At 38.0% G+C, this 22,366-nt stretch overlaps 1 protein-coding gene across 1 annotated transcript in view; it reads left to right on the top strand.

Moving 5' to 3' along the window:
- Window positions 1-595: 595 nt before the first annotated feature.
- Window positions 596-22,366, top strand: part of LOC136250810 (protein unc-13 homolog 4B-like) — a 64,350-nt gene continuing 42,579 nt past the window's right edge. The window contains exons 1-3 of the mRNA XM_066043115.1: window positions 596-941; window positions 15,113-15,209; window positions 15,531-15,698. Of these exons, the coding sequence (XP_065899187.1) occupies window positions 820-941; window positions 15,113-15,209; window positions 15,531-15,698 (387 nt within the window). The 5' untranslated portion in view covers window positions 596-819. The remainder of the gene's footprint in view (window positions 942-15,112; window positions 15,210-15,530; window positions 15,699-22,366) is intronic.

The following is a 22,366-nucleotide window of genomic DNA, read 5'->3' as shown; positions in this document are numbered from 1 at the left end:
CTTCTTTGATATTACTATATTTGGCAGGGGCTCATGTGAATGCCGTACTGACTATAGACAATTATCAATGGGATCAGACTCAGCACAGCACCCACTCGGCTCAAACGGTTAATGGCTTTGAAGGATGAATTGTGCTGAGCCTGATCGCACTGATAAGTGTTCAGTGGACAGTATCAATATGTATTCCTTTGTAGCCCCATTTGTTCATTACCAAGTTGGATGGACATAAAGTTATGATAAAAAAAGAATGTATTGTAGACATATGGGAAAACTCTTCCACTAAGCTTTAATATCAAACTCAATAAAATTTTTCTAGCACTGCAAAACAATTGGTGATACTGCTGCTCCTTAGCTGCCACTGCTGCCCTGCTATAGTACAGAATGATCTAGAACAGGCAGGCTGCTACATATGGTACCATCTCAAACCTGTTGCTGATACCTTCTAATGCATACCATAATGCATAGTGATCAAGCTAACCCTATTGTTAGTTGTTTACTGACACCTTGCCTGCATAGTTAGTCCCATAGACTAATGTTGCTATGGCCACCTTCAATTTAACCTTCGATTGTACTTGTACTAATTGTGCCCCTCCCCTTGCCAACCTGGATCCGCCCCTGGGTTGTGTCTCCTTCAGTTTTCTTTTTCTTTTTTTTTTTGCCAGAACCACTGAACTGTATACTAGCAACTCTCGGCCTATCTGGCTAAGATCAAGTAGGAAACTCTGTTCGATCCTAGAACCGGCCGGCTGGAGTTAATGGTTAATAGTTGTTGAATATCTGGACCGAGATCTGGACATTTTAACTTAGCTACGTAGGACAATGGATTTTATTAACGCTGCGAAGAAGAAGGCAGTTGCATTAGGTTCAGAATTTTCTAACGCCTTTTACGCTACTGGAAGAGCAGTCTGGAGTACGCCGAAAGACCAAGAAGAGCCTTACGAGTAAGTGGACCAAATTTGTTTTGTGTGTTTGTTTTTTTGACCAATTAATTGTGTTTTTCGGACCAGGCCAACTTGTCTCGTCTGGGATTAATTTGTGGGCTAGTGCGGGTCGGCGAGTGGTTGAAGTAGCACCGTAGCTTCGGTAGCTTCTATTATACACTTGTCAATTTCATGCCCCACTTCCGGGCATCCCCACACCCCAGGTGGGGATTTGACATTGCTCCTTGTCCCCACCCCTGGGGAAATTGACAGTTGTCCAATTCACTGACCAATTTTCAGTAGTTGCATTTCTAAACAATAAAATCGCACCTGCTATAATTTTACTAGCTACAGGGCAGGTTTATTACTAGTCGCATGCATGAAATATGCACTTAGTCATCCTTGAGGCGTTGTCAAATCCCCTACTATGGGGGTGGAGATTTGACAGCCGTTGCCCCAGTAGTGGGGAATTTGACACCACGATTTGTCAAATCCCCTGTATTCCCTCACCCCCTGGGGGTGGGGCATGAAATTGACAAGTGCATTATATCTAGGTATGTTTTCTAAGGCATTAAAAAGGTTTACTAAAGCCTTGTACAAGCTAATATGAGATATGATGGAGATAAGACCAAGAGTATACATAATAAACAAGTTGATGTAAGGCCACATAAACTTAATTATTGTTTCTCATCTACCTGTACTCAAAATAGCAGTGCGGGAGGGTGGATTTTTATTTTATTTCTAACTGACTAGATAGCTGACTTAGCTAGCTAAAATGACTCAGAATGCAAAATTCTTAGACTGCTCTAGCAAGGTACTAACTTTAGAAGGTGCTGGATAGCTGCACTCAGCCACCAGTGATATAAAAAGTCCTTGATGAAGTAAGAAAAATGGCCATGCGGGCGGGGATGAGAAACTAATAATTAAGTTTATGTGGCCTAATGCTACTTCTAAAAGCCAGGTTCCCATCAGTTAATTCTATCCCATTCTAACCAAATAGGCAATTAATCAACCATGTAGTTTATAATCATGCTATTGTTATTATTAATTCAGTTAGACAATTAGATTTGTAAATACTGTAATTTAGCTTATTTCATAATTCATGAATTAGTTTGTAATTTGGTAATTATGTTGCTATGCACTGCTAAGGAAGCGTAACTATAACAAACCACTTTAAACAGCAAATTACGCACAGAAGCATCTTCTCAACTGTTTTATAGTGTGTATATCAGTGTTTTCTCATGCAAATTGTATAGACAAAGCCTTGAGGCTGTCATTTATTTTCGTTCACGTAAGTACGGGTAATGCCACCTTTCAACTTGAAGGATACGCTATCTCTGGAAGCCTAAGAGACCTTTAATGTTGTTTTAAAGGTGTTAAACGTCTACAAAACCAAAAGGGAAGACCGTTTACGAAGTATATGAAGAGTGATCATACCCATTTTTTCAGACCGCCAAGAAGAAACCACCTTAGAGCAAAGTTTATCTGTGCGGAAATGTAATACAGACTTCATTTCACTTTTACTTCTTGCGTGCAAACTGCTTTTACCATTTAATGATTTTGCTCGCTTGGGTGCATACGGACAAACATAGGTAGGTACACACACACACACACACACACACACACACACACACACACACACACACACACACACACACACACACACACACACACACACACTCTTCCGAAAATAATTTCAGTAAACCAGCGTGCCTGGTTTAAAAATTAACAGTGATTCACTATATCACTGTTTACATTATTCACATTACTCACTATTTATATTATGTAGTCTTGATAAGACCATAATCAAGTTCTTATGAAGGGTTCTTTTTGTTTTTTCTGTAAAAAAAATCCCATAATTTACGTGGTCGAAAATTAACTAGGAAATCAGAAATCACAGTGGAAATTCAGAGATCTCTTACTTGATTTCAAAACTGTATGTAGAACCCCTTGGACCTTATAGAGGTTTTGCAGGAGACGTTCCTGAGTGACATGTATGTGTACAAATTTGATTTTTTTCATGTAATGAGTGGATAAAGAGTAAAGGGTTTATAGCAATATTTAAAACTACTAAAAAGTTTTGGCACAGAGATATTTCGTAGCGAACTTATATTGAAGCTCAAGAAAATCTAGTTGTTTGGTGTTTGCCATATTCAATCCTATCACCATGTCTATGCAAATGATGTGTGAATATTCCCCCTGCAATCCTTTATACGAAGGGGTGAATAATAAAAAGTCCTAGTTTTGTAAACACTGGAGGGGCATTGAAATACAAATAAAACTGAGATCTTGCATTTTATAGGATCAATGCACACATGTAGTCACAAGGCTTTTTCTGTGCACATTGGGAAAGAACGCTGGAGACATATCCACTTATGAATTTTAGTAATATTGTAACAGCTCTGGTGGTATTCATACTTTCTTATACCTTGAAACAATCAACATGTGAGGTATTGCCTACATTGTGTGAGAGTACGTGTAATGGTTATATGATGACTCAACACATTAAAAGGGACAGTGAGACAGTAAGCCATTTAAATGATTGTAAGCATTGACATAATAAAATAAATTACATAACAACTGACATTATACAAGAAAATGGTGACGTGCGGAGAAGTTACGTGCAATACATGTGCCAGAGACTACACGCCCTCTGCGAGCAGTGATGAAGTACAAGATTGAATGTTGTGGATAACATGGTAATTGGCATTTTCACACAGGAATCGTCCAAAGAATCCGAAAGTTCTGGTTGCTCTTGTAATAATACTTGCCAAAGGAAAGGCTGTCCTTGCATAGCCTCAGGAGTGTATTGTTCCGATAACTGCTCGTGTGGAACATGTAAAAAGCCATGTATAAACAAAGTCCGTAATGACACTTAATATTATGTATTCGGTTTAACTGCTTGTTCGTCGGTCGTAGGCTACTGCTGACGTATTTCCTGCTGGAATCACAGCAGAAGAAAGGGTTCATAAAAGACGAGAGGCACTGAAGGTAATGTATGCAGTTTACCATTGTTTCTGTAGTAGTACAATGAAATAATGAATCTGTAAAAATATTCTCCGTATACCAGGTGGGGATAATATACAATTTATGGTTCATTCAATAACTGCATTTAAATGTCTCTTTGCAGGAGTTCATAGAAGGCCTGAGTATGGAGTAGTGTCATAGGCTGCTTGTGGAGGCATATGGATGCAATGGTGGGTTATAAATGGCCAAAGTATTTTTGCATAGTGGTGATCCTGTGCAATGCCACAACCTCAAAATCTGCCTCGGTATATATGTAGACGCTACAGGCAGATGGATCAGCCAGTGGAGAATGTGTGCAGCCGGAGTGTTCTTTGTGTTACAACTCGGGATTTTTTTGAAGAGTCATACTTGACTGTAGCGTTCTCCTGGTTGCTATTTCAAGCCATGCAGATGTATTCGCAAATGACATATCATGTGAACCATCTGATTACAGGAAAGCTGCATACCGACAGTACATTATGTGTAAATATGGATACTTAGGAAAAAGAAATGGTCAAGTAGTACCAAACTGTGTCGTGTGGAAGGTACGAAGTCGCTACCCTTCACCTGATGGTAATTACATGGGGGTTTAAGGAATACTGATTCATAGGTACTGATTCATAGGTACTGATTCATAGGAAGGTTTTAAAGTGTGATTTTTTCTTCATAACTAATTCTGATGTTGGTAAAGGTACTGTATGTATGTCCTATGGTTGGCTGTATTAGTGCTGGGTGATCAGATCGTAGCACTACTTGTTTCTTGATATTGCAACTATTTTGCTCTCTTTCCCTCTCTACTTCCTACATTTGATATCAGGAACTTCTTCTGCTCTAAAGTTGGTGTGATGTCCCACTTTTGTGACTGTTTGTGGTACTTTCTGTGATATATGACTAGACCTTGTTAATTTTTAGCATGGTCTCTCTTTACGTGAACATTATGGTCAAGCTTCTACTTGTGTTTCATATGCAACTTTCCTACAGTATAAAGTAAAAGATGTATTTAAAATGTAGTAAAATTTCATACTTACTGAAGGCATTTCTCTTTGAACAATATCCTAGCAAGAGACTATGGTAGCAGTCCAGGTACCCTGTATGCCTGAAAAAAATTAATGTGGCAATACAGTGAAACCAACTTGCAGCTGTCTTACTGTATGAATAAGGTAACCTGCCTAAACTGGCCAATTTCATAATCCCTACATGTGCCAGTTGTGTACAAATTGACTTGCCTGAAATAGCCACCTGCTCAAAGAAATTAAGAAGTTTAGGCTCAAAACTGGCCAGAATGTAGAGGTTTCACCATAATAAAAACTACTTAAATTTCATGTAGTATATCATTGAACAAAGTCATTTGTTGTCCATATCAATCTTTGTAAAGCTGTAAAGGTCTGCTCATTTCATACAAATACTGCAGCTCTCTACCATCACCATCACTTGGTTACCTCGCCAGTTCCTCATGGTCACAGTTACCACTGGCCCAGCTGTGTTCGTCAAGGACATGATAAAGCAATGTAGACCATTTCATCTGCTTAAGCAATACTTAAACTGTAACATGTATACATTTTACCATAAACGGGGAAAGTTTCACTGTCAAGGCTTAACAAGACAATCTTCAGCAAAACCTTTACAGTACAACTTAGCAATACACAAACGTACTGTAGCTAGTAAAATTGATAACACTGATTTCAATTTAGTGGAAAATTTCACAGTTTGCTATGAATCTGCAAAACTTTTCCTGTTTATGGAAGTGACTTACGTTTAATATTGTTACATCAGTTTGGCAAGACTACCAGAGATGGTTGACAATATTTCCACTCCAAGATTGTAACTTTCCCATGCTCTTCAGTTTGCCAGCCTGATGTGACTATTATAGCTAATTAGTATGGCAAATGTACTGTACAACACTTACTTCTGACAGGTCCTTTTTCAGCTTTTTGCTTTTATGCCACACGTCCAATGAGTGGTGGATATAACGATACTTTGGTCCTATTGTACACACTGACATAGTTACAGCTAGATGGTTACATGGTCACATACACAATGTCTTCTTTATGGAAGTGGACCCATCTGTGACAACTTCAACCACATCAATGCCACTCCAGTCCATGTTCAACGCTTTGTTCTCCATGTTTAGAGACTTCAGTTGAACCTGTCATTTATCTACAATCACAGAAGAAATGATGCGCTCCGTGTCAATATCAATAAATCAATATGTGCAATATTTTGCACTGGAACTGGGAGAATCACAGCATCCATCACCTGAAATGACCATTTTCTTTCCCTTACATTCCTCTACGATTGATGCCTACACGCACATAAATGTTGATGTTAGCCAAATTCACAGTGGGTGTTTACCTGTTTATTGGCGTAGAAACGATGAACTGCTGTGCAGATGTATTGACGTTAGAAAGTGGACTTTGATAAAGCCTTGACTCCATAAAACTTGCAGAATAAATTCAATCTTTATTTCCTGACAAAATAAGTGCTGTAGAAAAAGCCAAGTTGTCTCTATAGAGTGTGTTATCAGATTGGTTGACAATTGACTCAGATGAGACCCACTCATATGTGTTCCCGTTATCACATGCACAACCTGATGGTTTATATGAGACTTTGTAAAAGCTGTTACAATGAGGATGAGTCCATTTTCCCTCAGCAAGTTTTAATATCAAGACTCACTACCGTGAGTCTTGCCTTGCATTCCTTTGTGCATTTCAAACATTGATTGCCTTGCTATCGCTTCAGTACTCTCTCAATCATCTCAAGATTCACATCATCAATTTCACCATACATCATTACCCTACAGTCGTAATTTCAGCACCAAACGAAGTTTCAGTCATCCTCAGTCGACCTAGAGGCCAAATACAAACCCCATATTGTTGTTTTCCGCAATACTCACTTGGCGTGTAGGGAAATATGTCTTTAAACTGTTCTAAAAGTTTTGTTGAGATTGAAACATATCTTTTCGAGAATGGCTAGTTTGAAATTTGAATTTATTCGCCCCCACGTAATTTGCTCTCTGTAAGAATTTAACTCGGAATTTAAAGAATGACATAGAGCACAACTGTGGTCACTGGTTATTGATGAACTGGGGTGTGTGTAGTTAATCAGTGCATGTAGTCATAAAGAAGTGTGCTGCATGCCATCGTTCGATCATAGATCGTATATTCTTTGTACAATCTATGGTTCGATTTGAAATTAGTTACCCCCACGTAATTTGCTCTCTCAGGGTGCGGCTTAAAGAACGACACATAGCACAACTGAGGTTACCAGTTGTTGACACAAGCTATGAGTAATTAGCACAAGTAGCTTACCTAAAAGAAAGTACGCAAAACCACCAATAATTAAGAATTGTCACCATGCATTTTATAGCACCCCAACACAAAATTGTATGGGTATACATGTAATTACAAAAAAAACATACAGAGGACACATGAATACCAAACAGTTTTCTCAATAATAATATAAGAATTGTACAATAATGACTGTCATATAACTGCTATGAAAATCGTCTCCAGTGGCCTGCCATGGTAGCAAGTCTCACATGACAGCATACATATTCATCCAAACACAATGGGAGTAACGACTAAATGCAATGACAACAAGTTGGTATGACTCCATTTGTAGAATTCAGATGAGTGGGCGTGGCTCCATTATGTCTAAACAGTTAACAAACATTCCTGATATAAATATGTACTAGAGTTGCAATATAATAGTATAGTATTTAAGTACAACAATACATAGTCTTCATTGCATCACTATCAAACGACACTAAGTGGAGGATATTGTTGCATCTCTAGTATGTACACTCTATCAGTACAACCTGTCTTAATGTCCAGCAGTATAGAAAGACAACCTTTCTTGAAAAGCCAATTCCAAATTGAGAATTTATACACTGCTACCTGTGAAGGTAGCAATAAACAAGTTCCACTGTAATTTATACATGTGATCTAATCCTGTATATTCTGTAAGCGGATGAGATCCATTTGGCCGGACAAAATGTGACCCAAATGTCCTGGATGATCCATACTCAACCCACTTACATCCCAGTGGCACGATGGAACTGAGTATTTATACAGAATACAATTATATTTATTTCTAAGATGTGTGGACACATTACAACATGTGCATACAAGAAATGCTATGTACCGTTTTAGCATTTCAAATCACCACATTATGCACAGACCAGTCAACAATACTTCATAGTGCCCATCAGTAAACCTGAAGAAGAAAAGTTACGAAAAATATAAATGCATATAAGTACGTATGGTTAACAATGGTGAACAACAATAATGGTTAACAATATACACTGAAACCTTACTCAGCTCACTTTATGGCCAATGTTGTGGCAGATTGCTCTGTACACAAAATGACACGTTTAGGGATTGTATTTAGATGGATGATAAAGTAACGCATTGTGACTTAAGTACTCATGATGTGTCACTGCTAGGCAGTATCTCACATGGCTACCATATATACAGCACTGCCGAAGCGCAACGTCGTACTCGCTCGCACACACAATTTTGCTCAGAATTTTAAGAATTGATAATTAAGAGGCTGGCAACTGTTTCGCTTGCAAGACTGTGTGGCAGCTGTTTCCCTCACAAGAATTGTGGCTAAAACAATTGCCACACCCTTTAATTAGTGATTTTAAAAATCTCAAGCAAAATTGCATGTGCGAGAGAGTGCGACATTGCACTTGAGCAGTACTGTACCTGAGTAAATCATATAAGTAGGTGCAGTAAGATGGTCACAGGAGAATTTAACAGTTGGTCTTCTTAGAGAGGCAGCCTTCTGTACAAGAGGCCACTAAGACAGGTCCACTGTGGATGAAAGCCAGGCATTGTATTTCATGTGTTGAAGTCATTCCAGGGCTTCTGGTAGTCTGAAATCTCACCACAGTTTACTCAGGCAGTGTTGTGATCACCACTAAACCGCTGGAATGATGTGTTATGTTCATCTTATGCTTGGCTACTATATAACAGATATTCTGAAAAATATATATCCTATGGATAATGACTTCATCACTTCCTTCATCAGGAGCTTATAAGGACCGAAAGTGAAACTTTTTACACTTTAGGCTGACAGCCAACTGTGATCTCATAGCCTACGTCTGGAGCAGTGCCTTTGGCATTCTAACAGATTGGCTGCCCCCTTACTGCCAGCACTCACTGTCTCATACGTTGTCACACACTAAATCCATCTCTATAGCCAGTAAGAACAGCTGCATGCAGCCACTTCCTTAATAAGCTAGGTCAGAAAATTTTGTCCTTACAATAATGACCAGTTTTCACTGTACTATTAGTGATCATGAAGTAAGATACTGAGATATACATATGCTATAAACGTACTACTTCCAAATATAGCAGTAAAATTTTCACTCTGGTCCAATGTCAAATAATCGTGATAGAGACTCTACTGTACAAATACATGTTATCATAGTACGCGCTAATCGCCTTTTACAACTATTAAGTTTTACAACACAAATAGCATAAGTTGCCATTTATTGAACACATTTCAACAAGCGCTTATATTTCCTCATCACAGCAACATACAGACTTCCGATATGGTCTATTCGACAGAGCGGCCCCTGGTCTCTCTGGGCACCAAGTGGTAAGTAAATCACACCAACACACTGGGAGTTATGGGCTAAACCGCAAACCTCATAGTTTGCCATATCTCGAACACTGGTACGCATTATCAAGAGTTCATAATAAAATTATTTGTATGAACTCTTGGTATTATCGAACAGCAATACTTCTCTCAATGACTAATTTTCAAACAGTTCGCACATTCCAATGAATTACTCACTAGGAAATTACCCTGCCACTTTGATGTTTTTATGGGATATCCGACTACCAGATAACAATCTGCAACCGAAATTTTACAGAGATTGAATGCATCGTTCACTAAGCCTCTGGAGTGCTTTATCAATAGAAATTACGGAAGGAAACTATTGTAAATGTTGTGTTGTTAGTTAATGTTGTGTTATTGGCTGTTACAACTCAGTAAGTCTTTAGTTAGCCTTTATCCGCCTTCATCTGTTGTTTAGCTTGCTTAGTGTATTAAGTTCGATAATACGTACCGTTCGATAATAGGCAACTTACGCTACTTTCTAGTTAAACTCACCAATTGTGTCTCAGTGGCACTAAATCTCTTCAACATAAAAGGACAATCTTTGGGCGATGAGACAACAGCCTTAAGAGTCTCGCAATGATCGCATCTCTCGTCACAGCTTATTCTGGTGCGCTTATTTATAATATAAATTTTAAAGGCATTTATTTAAGTTACAATAGGACATAATTTCGCGCTCCTCTATTGTCTCTGGACATACTCGCCATTTCTGTACTATTCTCATTTCATTCATACTGATATGGGCAGGGGCATGGCTTCTCCGCTTGAATTAGTTAATGCTTGAAGTAGATTGAGATACTCTAATAGAGCAATCAGTCACTCTAATAGAACAGTCATGTTTCTACAAGTGCTGTATTTTTATTTTGTAAAGTAGCTAGCAATTTAAACTACACAATGCAATGCTAGGCAGAAGTTGTAATTATGTTAAAGCTGTTTTGTGATTGCTGTGCTAGAGCTGTTTTGTGACTGCTCTATTAGAGTATCTTGATCGTTTTAATGCAGTACAAGATAAAAGGTAAAGTGTTTCTAAGGGTTTACTAGTTAAAATGGGTGTTAATTGACTGCAGTTGCATGCCACTAAAATTGGGGTTTCTGTCAAAACCATGGAAACCCACCTACTGTATTCAACAGTGTATGCTTATTCTAACAAAAAGTATCCAAAACCAGCTTATAGCTGTAAACAAAGTACACGTCCAAGTAAAGCAGAGTTAACTGCAACAAAAAGTAATAATATCATAATGCGGCCATGTGTGAGGTGCAAGTTGTAAAATTAACATTGCCGCCTTTCCTTTGTTCATAGCATTGCTATATACGGGAAAGGTGGCCAAACTCAAACTATTTGTTGCTATCAGAGAATCTATACACATTGCTTTAATGAGAATCAAATTTGTGTGGCATTTATGAAGATGCCCATGATCACACACTTAAAAACTAGCAGCATCACATAGTTCTCATTAACACTTTAACAATAATATTGTGTTATCTGATTAGCTAATATTAATTTTACAATTGCACACCTCGCACATGGCCGCATTATAATATCATTACTTTTTGTCACAGTTAACTCTGCTTTACTTGGATGTGCACTTTTTTTTACAGCTATAAGTTGTTTTTGGATAGGATCTTATTTACAGAACAGACAAATCTGTTGCCGAAAGTTTCTAAAAGTAAAATCATCAACATCATGTAATGCAATATGTTACTTACTGCAGTTGTCAACTGTGTTTAGTCTCTTCATTATCTGATTCTGGCATCATCTCTTCCTCATTGCAAGCATCATCTGAATCACTACAAAGAATAAGACTACAGTAATTCACTCAAATAAGTTGTTTAAACATACACACACAATATGACGCACTTCGCTAAATTGAACATAATACTTATAGAAATTAATTTTAATCATCATGTTAATCACCAAACACTAAAACCTAATAGAGTGCACAAAAGTAATATCTGTAAATTAATGAGTGTGAAATAGCCAATCGTTTATTTGATTTCATGTTATATTATGAATAATGCACCTATACTTTTCTGGTTCCCTAGGCTCAACAGCATCATCGGTGTCATCACACATCAGTTTAGAGAGCTCATCCAACCTATATAAGTATAAGAAAATTAGAAAGTTTAAATTAGAGCAGGGACAGTGTATAGTGCTCCAGTAAAAAGTACTGAAACAAGCTGGATTGGAGTAACTAGTACGTAATGTCCAAATACGGTAAAACAATAAGAAGTGAATATCCCTACTGTACATTGAGTTAGCACAGTAGGGATATTCAGTTCTTATTGTTTTACAGTATTTGGACATTACGTACTACTCCGATCCAGCTTGTTTCAGTACTTTTTATTGCAGCACTGTACACTGTCCCTACTCTAATTTAAAATTCCTAATTTTTCTTATACTTGTTTGTGAAGTTTTTTTGCAAGCACATGACCACAAAATAGCCTGCTTTTCGCAAAACCTGTTGCAATATTTTAAAATAGTTGATCACAGCACTATTATACTAGATTATGACTCATACAATAACAACTGATCAGTAGGCGTGGCTCTACATAAGCCTGCAGACAATAATGGATTTGGATCCGTGCATACCTACAGTCTGATGAATGGGCGTAGCTACCATATGTCTATAGACAGTAATTTACATAAATGGGTGTGGCTCACGACGGAAGCAGGGCTACGTTATAACGTGTAGTAACACGTCCACATTTAATTTAGCACGTGGGGTCAGACCCGAATAATGTGTAAAGCGGGACCTGTATGACCCGACTCGGTATTTAATATTTTTACTAAATAAACTATATTTATTGACTTACACATTGCTATATAATTTGCCACGAGTTGCTCTCACTGATCGATATTAACAGCAAGTCACATACACGTGTGTTCAAATAGTTTGGTACAACCGGCAACCATGTGCATTCGAATAGTTTGATGCAATATACACTGGTAGATGGAAGCCTTTCTATAGTCTATTAACACTCAGCGGTAGAACCTTGACTGATTGCCATGGTGAAGGTAAGACAATATTTATTTATTTATTTATTATTACTGAGCAGGCAGCTCTGCTGATGTGCCCACAATAGCGCAAGCATTGTATGTTTATCAATATACCAAAGGTTTTTTCATACACAAACTAGAAATGTTTCTGCGAAAGATTTAGGGCTGTAACTGTAGCCAGTTTTCCACTACGCTTGACTGAAGGCGTCAGGCAGGCAAGCAGGCAGTAGAAAATTCCATTGAATTTTTTTTTTTTAATTCTGTAGTAACTTGATGGAAACATTTCAGGTCGATCTGAAGACACTTTTGGGTTTGGTTTTACCCAACCAATACTGTCATGTCGTTGTGAGGAAAAATCGTGGCAGGTTTTTGGGTTATATTATATCACGGATCACCCCCACACCTTCGATGTCCCTACTATACAGTATGGTATCACTTTCTATTTGCTATGGGATTAGAAATCACTTTTCCATAGCATGAACTGGTGATCGGACCTTATCGACAATGACATCACAGACAATAAATGGTCCCCATAGTTACACAGCTATCATTTTTTGCACCGCAACGATCATTTTTTGTCTGTGACATCACTATACACATAATGTGGCCTAAATAGCTACTGACACACCATAATTATATTTATACCTTACCTATGGATCGCATCTGTTGGCAATTCAGTCATTGGCTCAGTCGTTGGTACATTAGGGGAGATAATGTACTTGCAAAGTTAATTAGTAACTTCTAAGATTACTAATACAAATCAGTATCTTAATCCAGTGATGCGTCTTTCATACGAAGTCTCTTAAACAGGTGTAGATGAACACAGTGGCAAGATCGGTCCCCTACTACTGCCTTCCAACACGTTCATCACAGACCTGGCATGGAGCATAAAAATGCAATGGAACTCTAGTGAGGATCTGCAATGGAACTCTATTGAGGATCTCTGATAATTTACAACAATACCTACCCATTATGATGTGAGCAAATACTACTGGTGTTTCCTGCTGAAAGCTCTTCTTCATGCCGCAATTCAGCATTTGTTCCTGTGTCAACATTAGTACTGGACAAAAACTCTGCTAGAGCATCATCGCTCTTCAAGTGCATAGCTCTTCAAGTGCATAGCTCTTCAAGTGTAGTAACTTCTTTACGTTCATCCACTTTATGTGCACTTCTTCGTGGAGTTTAATCCTTACGTATCGTCTTCCCAGTGGCTGGGAGCCCACAAGGCATTGCACAAAAACAATGGACATGTGATTTTATTGGGGTCCAAAATAATCACGTGAATTCTATGCTTATGTAACTGTGACACTGTCCCTTTAAACAAGCATCATTCAAAGTGTAACTTTAATGTTTTAAATGTGCAGATGAATAACCATCTCGAATAACCTCCCTTGCTCAAGCATTTTTATTCCCACAAGCTTATAAAATTCCTATTATTTTTTACACTTGTTTGTTTGTTTGTTTACTTTTTTTGTTAAGGGATTCAATATTTGTGAACTTAGGCACCAGATATATGATACTATAATTGCATAACAAAATGCACCTCCTATGAGTTGTGAGTCATGAATTAAGTTTTAATTACCTCAGTCACACCTGCGATACTAAATTTGATGAGTGGGTCATTTGAGTTAGCAGTGCTGACTTGGTTTCAGCCCTGTCACAATCCCCTAAACAAACATTCCAAAAATCATACAGTGTATATAGCCTAAAGATTAAAAGTATCTGTGTCAATAAGGAGATTGTGTCAATGGTATTTACAATGTTGTCGCAAACTGAGTCAGGAAACCATGTGCAATAATGACTTGTAGCTAACTGTAGGCATGTGCCTGATAAAAAGCTTCATACACTAAATATTTAGCTTGCCAAAAAATTCACATCCAATTTACAATGTACTACCAAATCAAGTACTTTCAACCTCCTTACATTCCCTTATCTGTGATTTGTCTGTATAAACTGTAAGTGTATTCATCTATGTATAGTAGTTAATGTGTGGAATTATTGAAATGTGCATGTTTGCTCAAGAACAATGTGTACAACTATGTATCACTGAAATCAGATATAATGTCTCATAGCTAGATTGTATCATATTGAACTATGTTAAGTTCAGCCATTGTATGTGACCCAATTTGCAAAAAGGTACTTTTTTCACGCATTGTACAATACATAGATAAAGCAGCAGTCTATTCAGTTTGAACTATTTAATTGGTCATAGCTTGCCAATGACTGAAGCTGTGTCCACCAAATTTTTATCATGAGTGGAGCCATCCTTAGGTATCTATTGTATTGGTAGAGTCAGTGATACCACTTGTACTATGAAAGTTTTTTTTGTTGCCACTATTGAAGTTTTTTTTGCCTCCGTATTAATATTACAAGTGGCAGTACAATAGTAGAAGTGATGGGTGGGCAACCCTTACTAGAAGAAATGTAGGGAAGAGACACGGAGAGCTACCAGTTTGAGGTCAGAGGAGGCTCTGTATCCACTGAGAGCAATTATTAATGTGCTGAATTGTGTTACTGCATTATGACTGTGTAGTTGTCAGTCAGGTGGTTGTCCTATTAGGGATGTTACAGATTTTATGATGGTTACTGAGGAGTATGATCAGAGTGTCAGGAAGAATTGTCGTGATGCACTGGATAAAGCATATGCTGAAGGAAAGGTATGTGTTTGCTTTGTATGTCGTGATGTGCGCGCACGCACACACACACGCACACACACACACACATGCATGCGTGTATACAAAAATAACAAAATGTACCATGTGTATGCATTGTGTACATACAACACACAAACATGCTTGCACACATGCAGTACATGTATGTAAAGCAATTATGTAGATTTTAACCATACACCCTGCAATCCTTACCGCTTTTCATTCCACTGTAATGCCATTGCAGTACCATATCCCTTTCCCCCATAATTGTCCCTAGTCATATTGAGTATATATGTGTATACATTGTTTACTGGAAATCTCAAACAGAAAATAGTTGGCGTGTGCAATAAAAAAGAAGTTGATCAGTTGGATACATTGTTACCAGTTCACTCATCCACTGAATCTGATGTGTGGAAACAAGCCCAGCCAGTAACAGAGATTACTGACGCCGTTTACCCTTTTAATACTAGGAAAACCAGACCAACTGAAAATGAGGTGAGACATACTGATGTACACAACAGCGTACTATACAAGACACATGTCCATGATCAAAAGATGTTGCCGATAAGAAAATTTATGTATCTGATAGCCTTGATGTAAAGATTTTGACTCCTTGTGTTCACAGAGTTTAATCTTCTCACAAGCCTATATTGTTTAACATGCATACTGTACTTCATTAGGGCAATCCTGCACAAACCCCACACTTGTCGAGTTGATGGTACATATGTTGTGTTCGAGGCAATGGCAATAAACTGGTATAAGGCTGTTATATATGCTTGAAGAGTAACCAACATGGTTTGCTGATGTTTTGCACATTGTTGATGTGTGTGTCCGAACTGTCCGTTGTAAACATATGGTAGCCACGTTTGATATAGCAGCTAGCATTCGCATGTGCAGTTGAATGTTGAGATCTAGTCGGATAGACAATAGGCTGACAGTCCAATAATAACTAGTCTAATTATTTGTATATTGTTGTTATATACCCTTAATAGTAGGGCTGAAACGATTGTGGTTTTTTTAGTATTCGAGTACTATCTAGAGTTAACGATTGAGTACTCACAAATACTAGTTACCTTGTAGTCATACCCATTTAACATGTTTAATACTGACTTTAAGCAGTTTACAGCTTTTTCAAGTAACAGCGATGACACACAAACTGTATTGAAGTACTGATATTAGTGTTTCTGACAAGAAATTATTCCAATCAAACCCTATAGCCTTCATTGTGTAGCTCCAAATGCATCATGTGAGCTGGCTCATGTGATCGTAATGAGTACTTGAGTACCAATTTTATTATCCAAGTACCAAAACCCTTAACAGGTACTCAAGTATTTGCAGTATTTGTTTTAGCCTTACTTAATAGGAAATGGCATAGATTGAAGTTTGATGTTTGTAGAAAACTACAATCAGGCCTAATCAATACAAATGTTGCATCTTGCTTTACTGCTAGAATATAGTACACAACTGTTTGAATGTTCACAGTCTTGTGGAACAATGTTGCAGAAATCTGGCTTGTTACTAAAGCTAGCTCCTGCACTTTTAGTTATATACGTACAGAGCAATGTCATTTGTGTATCAATACATACAGTAGTGTGTCGTGCAGCCGAAGTAGCTGGCGTACCACACCATGAGTAGCTTATATATTGACAGGAAGAAAATGTGATTTTCATCCCTATGTAGCTCTGTGATCCCTTATCCAATTGGCACCAAATTTGCTGTGAAAGTGTTGGCCAGGTAAGAGAGTCTACATACCAATTTTGAAGAAAATCGCTCCAGCCATTTCTGAGATACAAGCGACCACAATTTCATTTTAATTTCTTCATTTTTCTTATTCATTTCACACACTTTGCAAAATCTGCCATAAAACACAAATGCATACTCCAATTGGACTAAAATTTGGCACACTTGAAGGGCTCATTAAAGCAGATCTCAGTACCAAGTTTGGTAGGTAATCCGATGAACATTCACAGAGTTATGACCGATTATTCACATAAAATAAGGTTAAACTTCTGTTACGCCAACAAGGTAAACCCCTTGAAGGAATGAGCTGAAATTGCTATGTGGATGGAGTAACCATCGTAGAAGTGCCTTTTTGTGGTTTGAAATGAATCTAGATAAAGACCATAGAGATATCCAACCTGCGTCACAATTACGCGATCGATTTTTATGAATAAAAAACTGTTAGTTTTTATGCCTACCAAGCAAACCGCTTAGAGCAATGAGCTGAAAATCGGTATGTAGCTGGAACAAACATAATAGAAAGTCCTTGTAGTAGTACAGAAGAATCAGATCCCAAACCACTTAGACGTGTAGCAAAAGCAAGATCAAGATACTCTAATAGAACAGTCACCCTAATAGAGCATTCAGCTGCTGAGATACTCTAATAGAACAGTCACCATGCAACTACAAATAATCACTCTAGCGATTCAGACCATTACAAGTCACCCTGTAGGGAGATCAGCTTGAAACCAATTCACCCTGTAGAGAGTTCAGCCACAAACAAACCACCTTCTACAGAGTTCAGCTACAAGCAATTAGGTCACCCTGTAGAGAACTCAACTAGAACAAATCACCCTGTAGAGAGATCAGCTAAAAACAAATCACACTGTAGAGAGTTTAGCTAGAAACAAGTTACTCTGTAGAGAGATCAGCTAGAAACAAGTCACCCTGTAGAGAGCCGAGCTACAAAAAAAAAATCACCCTGTACAGATCACCTTGTAGAGAGTTCAGCTAGAAACAAGTCACCCTGTAGAGAGTTATGCTAAAAGAAGTCACCTTGTAGAGAGTTGACAACAAAGAAACCACCCTGTAAAGAGTTCATCTACAAACAAATATCCCTGTAGAGAGTTCAAGTATGAACAGATCACCCTGTGGAGAGTTCGGCTAGAGCAAGTGACCCTGTAGAGAGATCAGCTACAAACAGACCTGTAGAGAGATCAGCTACGAACAGATTACCCTGTAGAGAGTTCAGCTAGAATCAAGTCACCCTGTAGAGAGGTCAGCTACAAAGAAACTACCCTGTAGAGAGTTCAGCTACAAACAAGCTACCCTATAGAGATCAGCTACAAACAAGTTACCCTGTGGAGAGTTCAGTTACAAACAAGTTACCCTGTAGAGAGTTCAGCTACAAACAAGTTACCCTGTAGAGAGATCAGCTAGTTCAGCTACAAAGAAACCACCCTGTAGAGAGTTCAGCCATAAACAAGTTTCCCCATAGAGAGATCAGCTAGAAACAAGTCACCCTGTAGAGAGTTCAACTACAACAAAAATCAACCTTTAGAGATTTCAGCTACAAACAAATCACCCTGTAGAGAGTTCAGCTACATTTCAAGTTACCCAGTAGAGAGATCAGTTGCAAACAAGTTATCCTGTAGGCATTTAATAAATATATGTATTATATATATATAATTTACTGATAAAATCAGAATCAGTTAAAGCATTTAAAATCTGCTTTATCTTTTTCTTCTTCCTGTGGTAAGGAAAAAAAGATAGGTTAAAAAAAGCCCCAGGGGGTGGCTTTGGGGTATAAAAATACAAAAAGAAGTGATATCTAATCCAAATCAGCCAAGCTGTAAAAAAAAAGACTACGGCCCTCAAAAAGACTATGGTGAAAAAATATGTGAAATCCAAGGTGGCAGCCAAGAAATGGCTGTGATGGTAGGTTAATGGTAAAAATTTTAATAACAACAATTCAGGTGAATTTGGTGCTGCTTGATTTTGGTACCAAATTCACCTGAATTATTGTTAGTAAAATTTTTACCATTAACCTACCATCACAGCCATTTCTTGGCCACCACCTTGGATTTCACATCTCTTTTCACCATAGCTAGGGTCCGCAATCTGAAAAATCAACTTTTTCAAATTGATCACCTTACCACTGTGGAATGTTCATTATAAGTATCCCATTGCTAGATCCACCATGAAACCGAAGGCATGATTGTTGTTTTCACAGAAATATCGTTTTTGGTAATTCGCGAGATGCAAATTTAATTTTAAAATTTTGTGCTCTCACATAGGACCGAATGAAACTTGCTACTCATATCCAGAGTTGTTGTAGTTAAAAAGTATGCACAGCAATAAGCAAATTATTTGCTTGGTGCCCGGCACAGGATTGCTTTCTTTCAGACAAAGAAATACGAATTTTTGATTTCAAACTGCCCTATCTACCACCCAGGGCAAGAGAGGCCAACTCTTCCTCATAGTGTTTCAATACAGTTGGGTGCATAGTCTGTCTATGCTGTTAGTTTGGAAAAGATCTGAGACTTCTCATCATCTGGGTGACGAGCATCAAAATTTTCTGCAGCATTAGAAGATTATGTCATGCTTTCTAGCCATTTCCAGCACTTCTGCAGCCACAACAATCATTACTTATTGACTAAAACTATGGCAAAAGATGTCCCTGGACGTTTGGTAGTAGTAGTTGTCAATTATTATTTCATCCACAACTTCCACGCCTAACTCTAAGCTATGCACCACAGGAGGCAGCTAAGTCATCCAAATTTGACTTCACCTCTCACACTCCACAGCAACTTCAAATCTTCACTAGATCACCCTACATTACCATTATGTTGCAAAATATCCCAAAACAAACCAAAAAAAAACACAGAATTGTTCATTTTCAATTCGAGCTGGGTGTAGCTCCTGGTGAGCTGCTGGTATACAGCATCATAAGAAGTCACAGAAACACCACTGCTACTACTACCAAACATTTTGTACCATCATTTATCATCATTCTAAACAAAATCAGGTGACCAGTGTGGCATTAGAAGTACTGGAAAGGACTTTGGCACCATTGAGAAAATCCCTTGGAATCACGCTCGAAAAATTTGACGCTCTTCACCCAAATGGTGAGAAGTTTCAGATCCTTTCCAGACTAACAGCATAGACAGACTATGCATCCAACCTTATCACATCACTATGAGGAAGAGTTGGCTTTTCTTGTCTTGACTGGTAGGGCAGTTTGAAATTGATAATTTGTGTTTCGTTTTCTGATTTTTGAAAGAAAGCAACCCTGTGCTGGGAACCCAGTGAATCATTTGCTTATTACTGTACATACTTTTAAACTACAATAACTCTAGATAATATCTAGTTTAGTAGCAAGTTTTATCCAGTCCTTTGTGTGGAGCACGGAATTTTAAAAATAAATTTTGCATCTCGCGAAATACTGAAATCGATATTTCTGTGAAGACAACAATTGTGCCTCTGATGGATCTAGCAATGGGATAATACAATGAACATCGCACAACGGTAGGGGGATCGATTTGTAAAAGTTGATTTTTCAGATTGCGGACCCTACCATAGCCTTTTTGAGAGCCACAGTCTTTTTTTACAGCTTGGCTGTTTTGGATTAGATACATATAACAACTTTAAAAGTCAGACCTTCCCCTATATGCTGTTAGCACATGTATGTATGTGTGTATGCATGTATGTTATGTATGTATGTTGTGTTTGTGTGTGTGTGTGTGTGTGTGTGTGTTTGTATGTGTGTGTGTGAGTGTGTGTGAGTGTGTGAGTTTGTGTGTGTGTGTGTGTGCACGCGCGCGTATGTAAGCTTGTTGAGAAGACACATGCTGTAAATAGCAATGACTTCATATCTAATAAACATTAATTATCTATTTGTATGCACACATTACTACTTCTTGTAGCTTATTAATGTAATTAGCCGGGTGTTTTTACCTATCCCTGTCTCTGTTGCTACTTTTTGTAAGTTATCATTAGGTATCATTGACCTTTTGCTGACCTTAGCACTACAGCTTGTATAAATACTGTGTATCTATGTGCAAACTCTAGTTTGCAATTGAGTGTGCTAAAGTAAGTTCTGAGAACTGAAGTGATTTGATAGCTAGAACTACTCAGCTCGTGACACATGTAATAGTTGTAACACGGGCATGAGGGCCTTGCCTGATATGTATGCCCTCTGCCCTCAGGCCGCGAGGGCAGAGAGCAAAGCCTGAATGCTCCGTGTTACAGCTAATATGTAACACTTATCAAACTGATAGCCTGTACAGAGCGATCAATTTATCCAAGCCAATACGAGTGCAGCCACTGGATGTATTACATATGCATACCTAAAATTTTTGATTATGGGTCAGCAGCTAGTACGTTCTGATTACGTTCGGTTACGATGAATGGACATATCCTAGAGATATCACGGAGAATTTCAGTTACATGAGTTTAATGTTTTAATCAGTGCTATTGAATCATTTATGGAAAAATTACGAAGTTCACTAAAGGCCTAGATAGGTAAGCTTGCTTATAGAGTGGTTACTCCATGCAGAGTGGTAGCTGTGATGGGGGCATGTCCATATTTGAAAACGTGTGGAAACGATCAGTGAATAAGCGATAGCACTCGTACTCACCTTAGCCCAACATTTTTCAGTTCATAGGATGGCGAGGATAACAAAACACTCTCTGCCTGAGTGGTTTTCATAGCAAAATCCAAGTCATGCATCCTAATCATGTGAGTATTAATCGTTCCCCACAATCGATTACAGCCTCACATCTGTATAATCACTGCCCAGTTGTTAACTGGCTACATTTTTGTATGTAGCCTGGCTAGCTGGGCTACATACAAAATGTAGCCCAAGCGGCTCCTTTGATCTGAGGTGTGAAAGTGTTACATGTGTATATACTTACCTGTAATTTGGGGGCATGTATGCCTAATATGCAACCGGCAGCTTTGATGTATGAAATCATCATTGTATATACATGTGTATTATGGTATACAAGTTTTGCTCAATATATGTGACTTGTTGAGCAAAAACTTGATTAGTTTGCACAATTCTGCTTTTGAGATAAATGCCATTGAAACACATTGGGTAAACATTACATGCTACAAAGGTAATTTTATGTACCGTTTTTTAATTGCTTTAGTAAACAATGAAATATCTAATAAACCACTACATTCACTTCATGGAGAGTGAGATTATCTTTTTTTGTTTGTTTGTTTGTTTGTTTTTTTTACCACAAAGCAAACGTAACTTATGTGTGTTTGTTTATGTTGCAGTAAAATGTAACTTTGCTGTTGTCATTTCTAAGCCTGAACAACCTTCTTGCTTGATAGCATGGGTGGAAGCACTGTACCCTGTATTATGGGATTAATCATACTTGTGTCCGAACATCATGATGTTGATATGTATTATATGAACATCGTGATGTTGTGA

This window comes from Dysidea avara, chromosome 3 (assembly GCF_963678975.1).
Source record: "Dysidea avara chromosome 3, odDysAvar1.4, whole genome shotgun sequence".
NCBI lineage: Eukaryota > Metazoa > Porifera > Demospongiae > Dictyoceratida > Dysideidae > Dysidea > Dysidea avara.
Note: the sequence above shows the minus strand (reverse complement) of the source record. Positions and strands in the feature narration are given on the sequence as shown.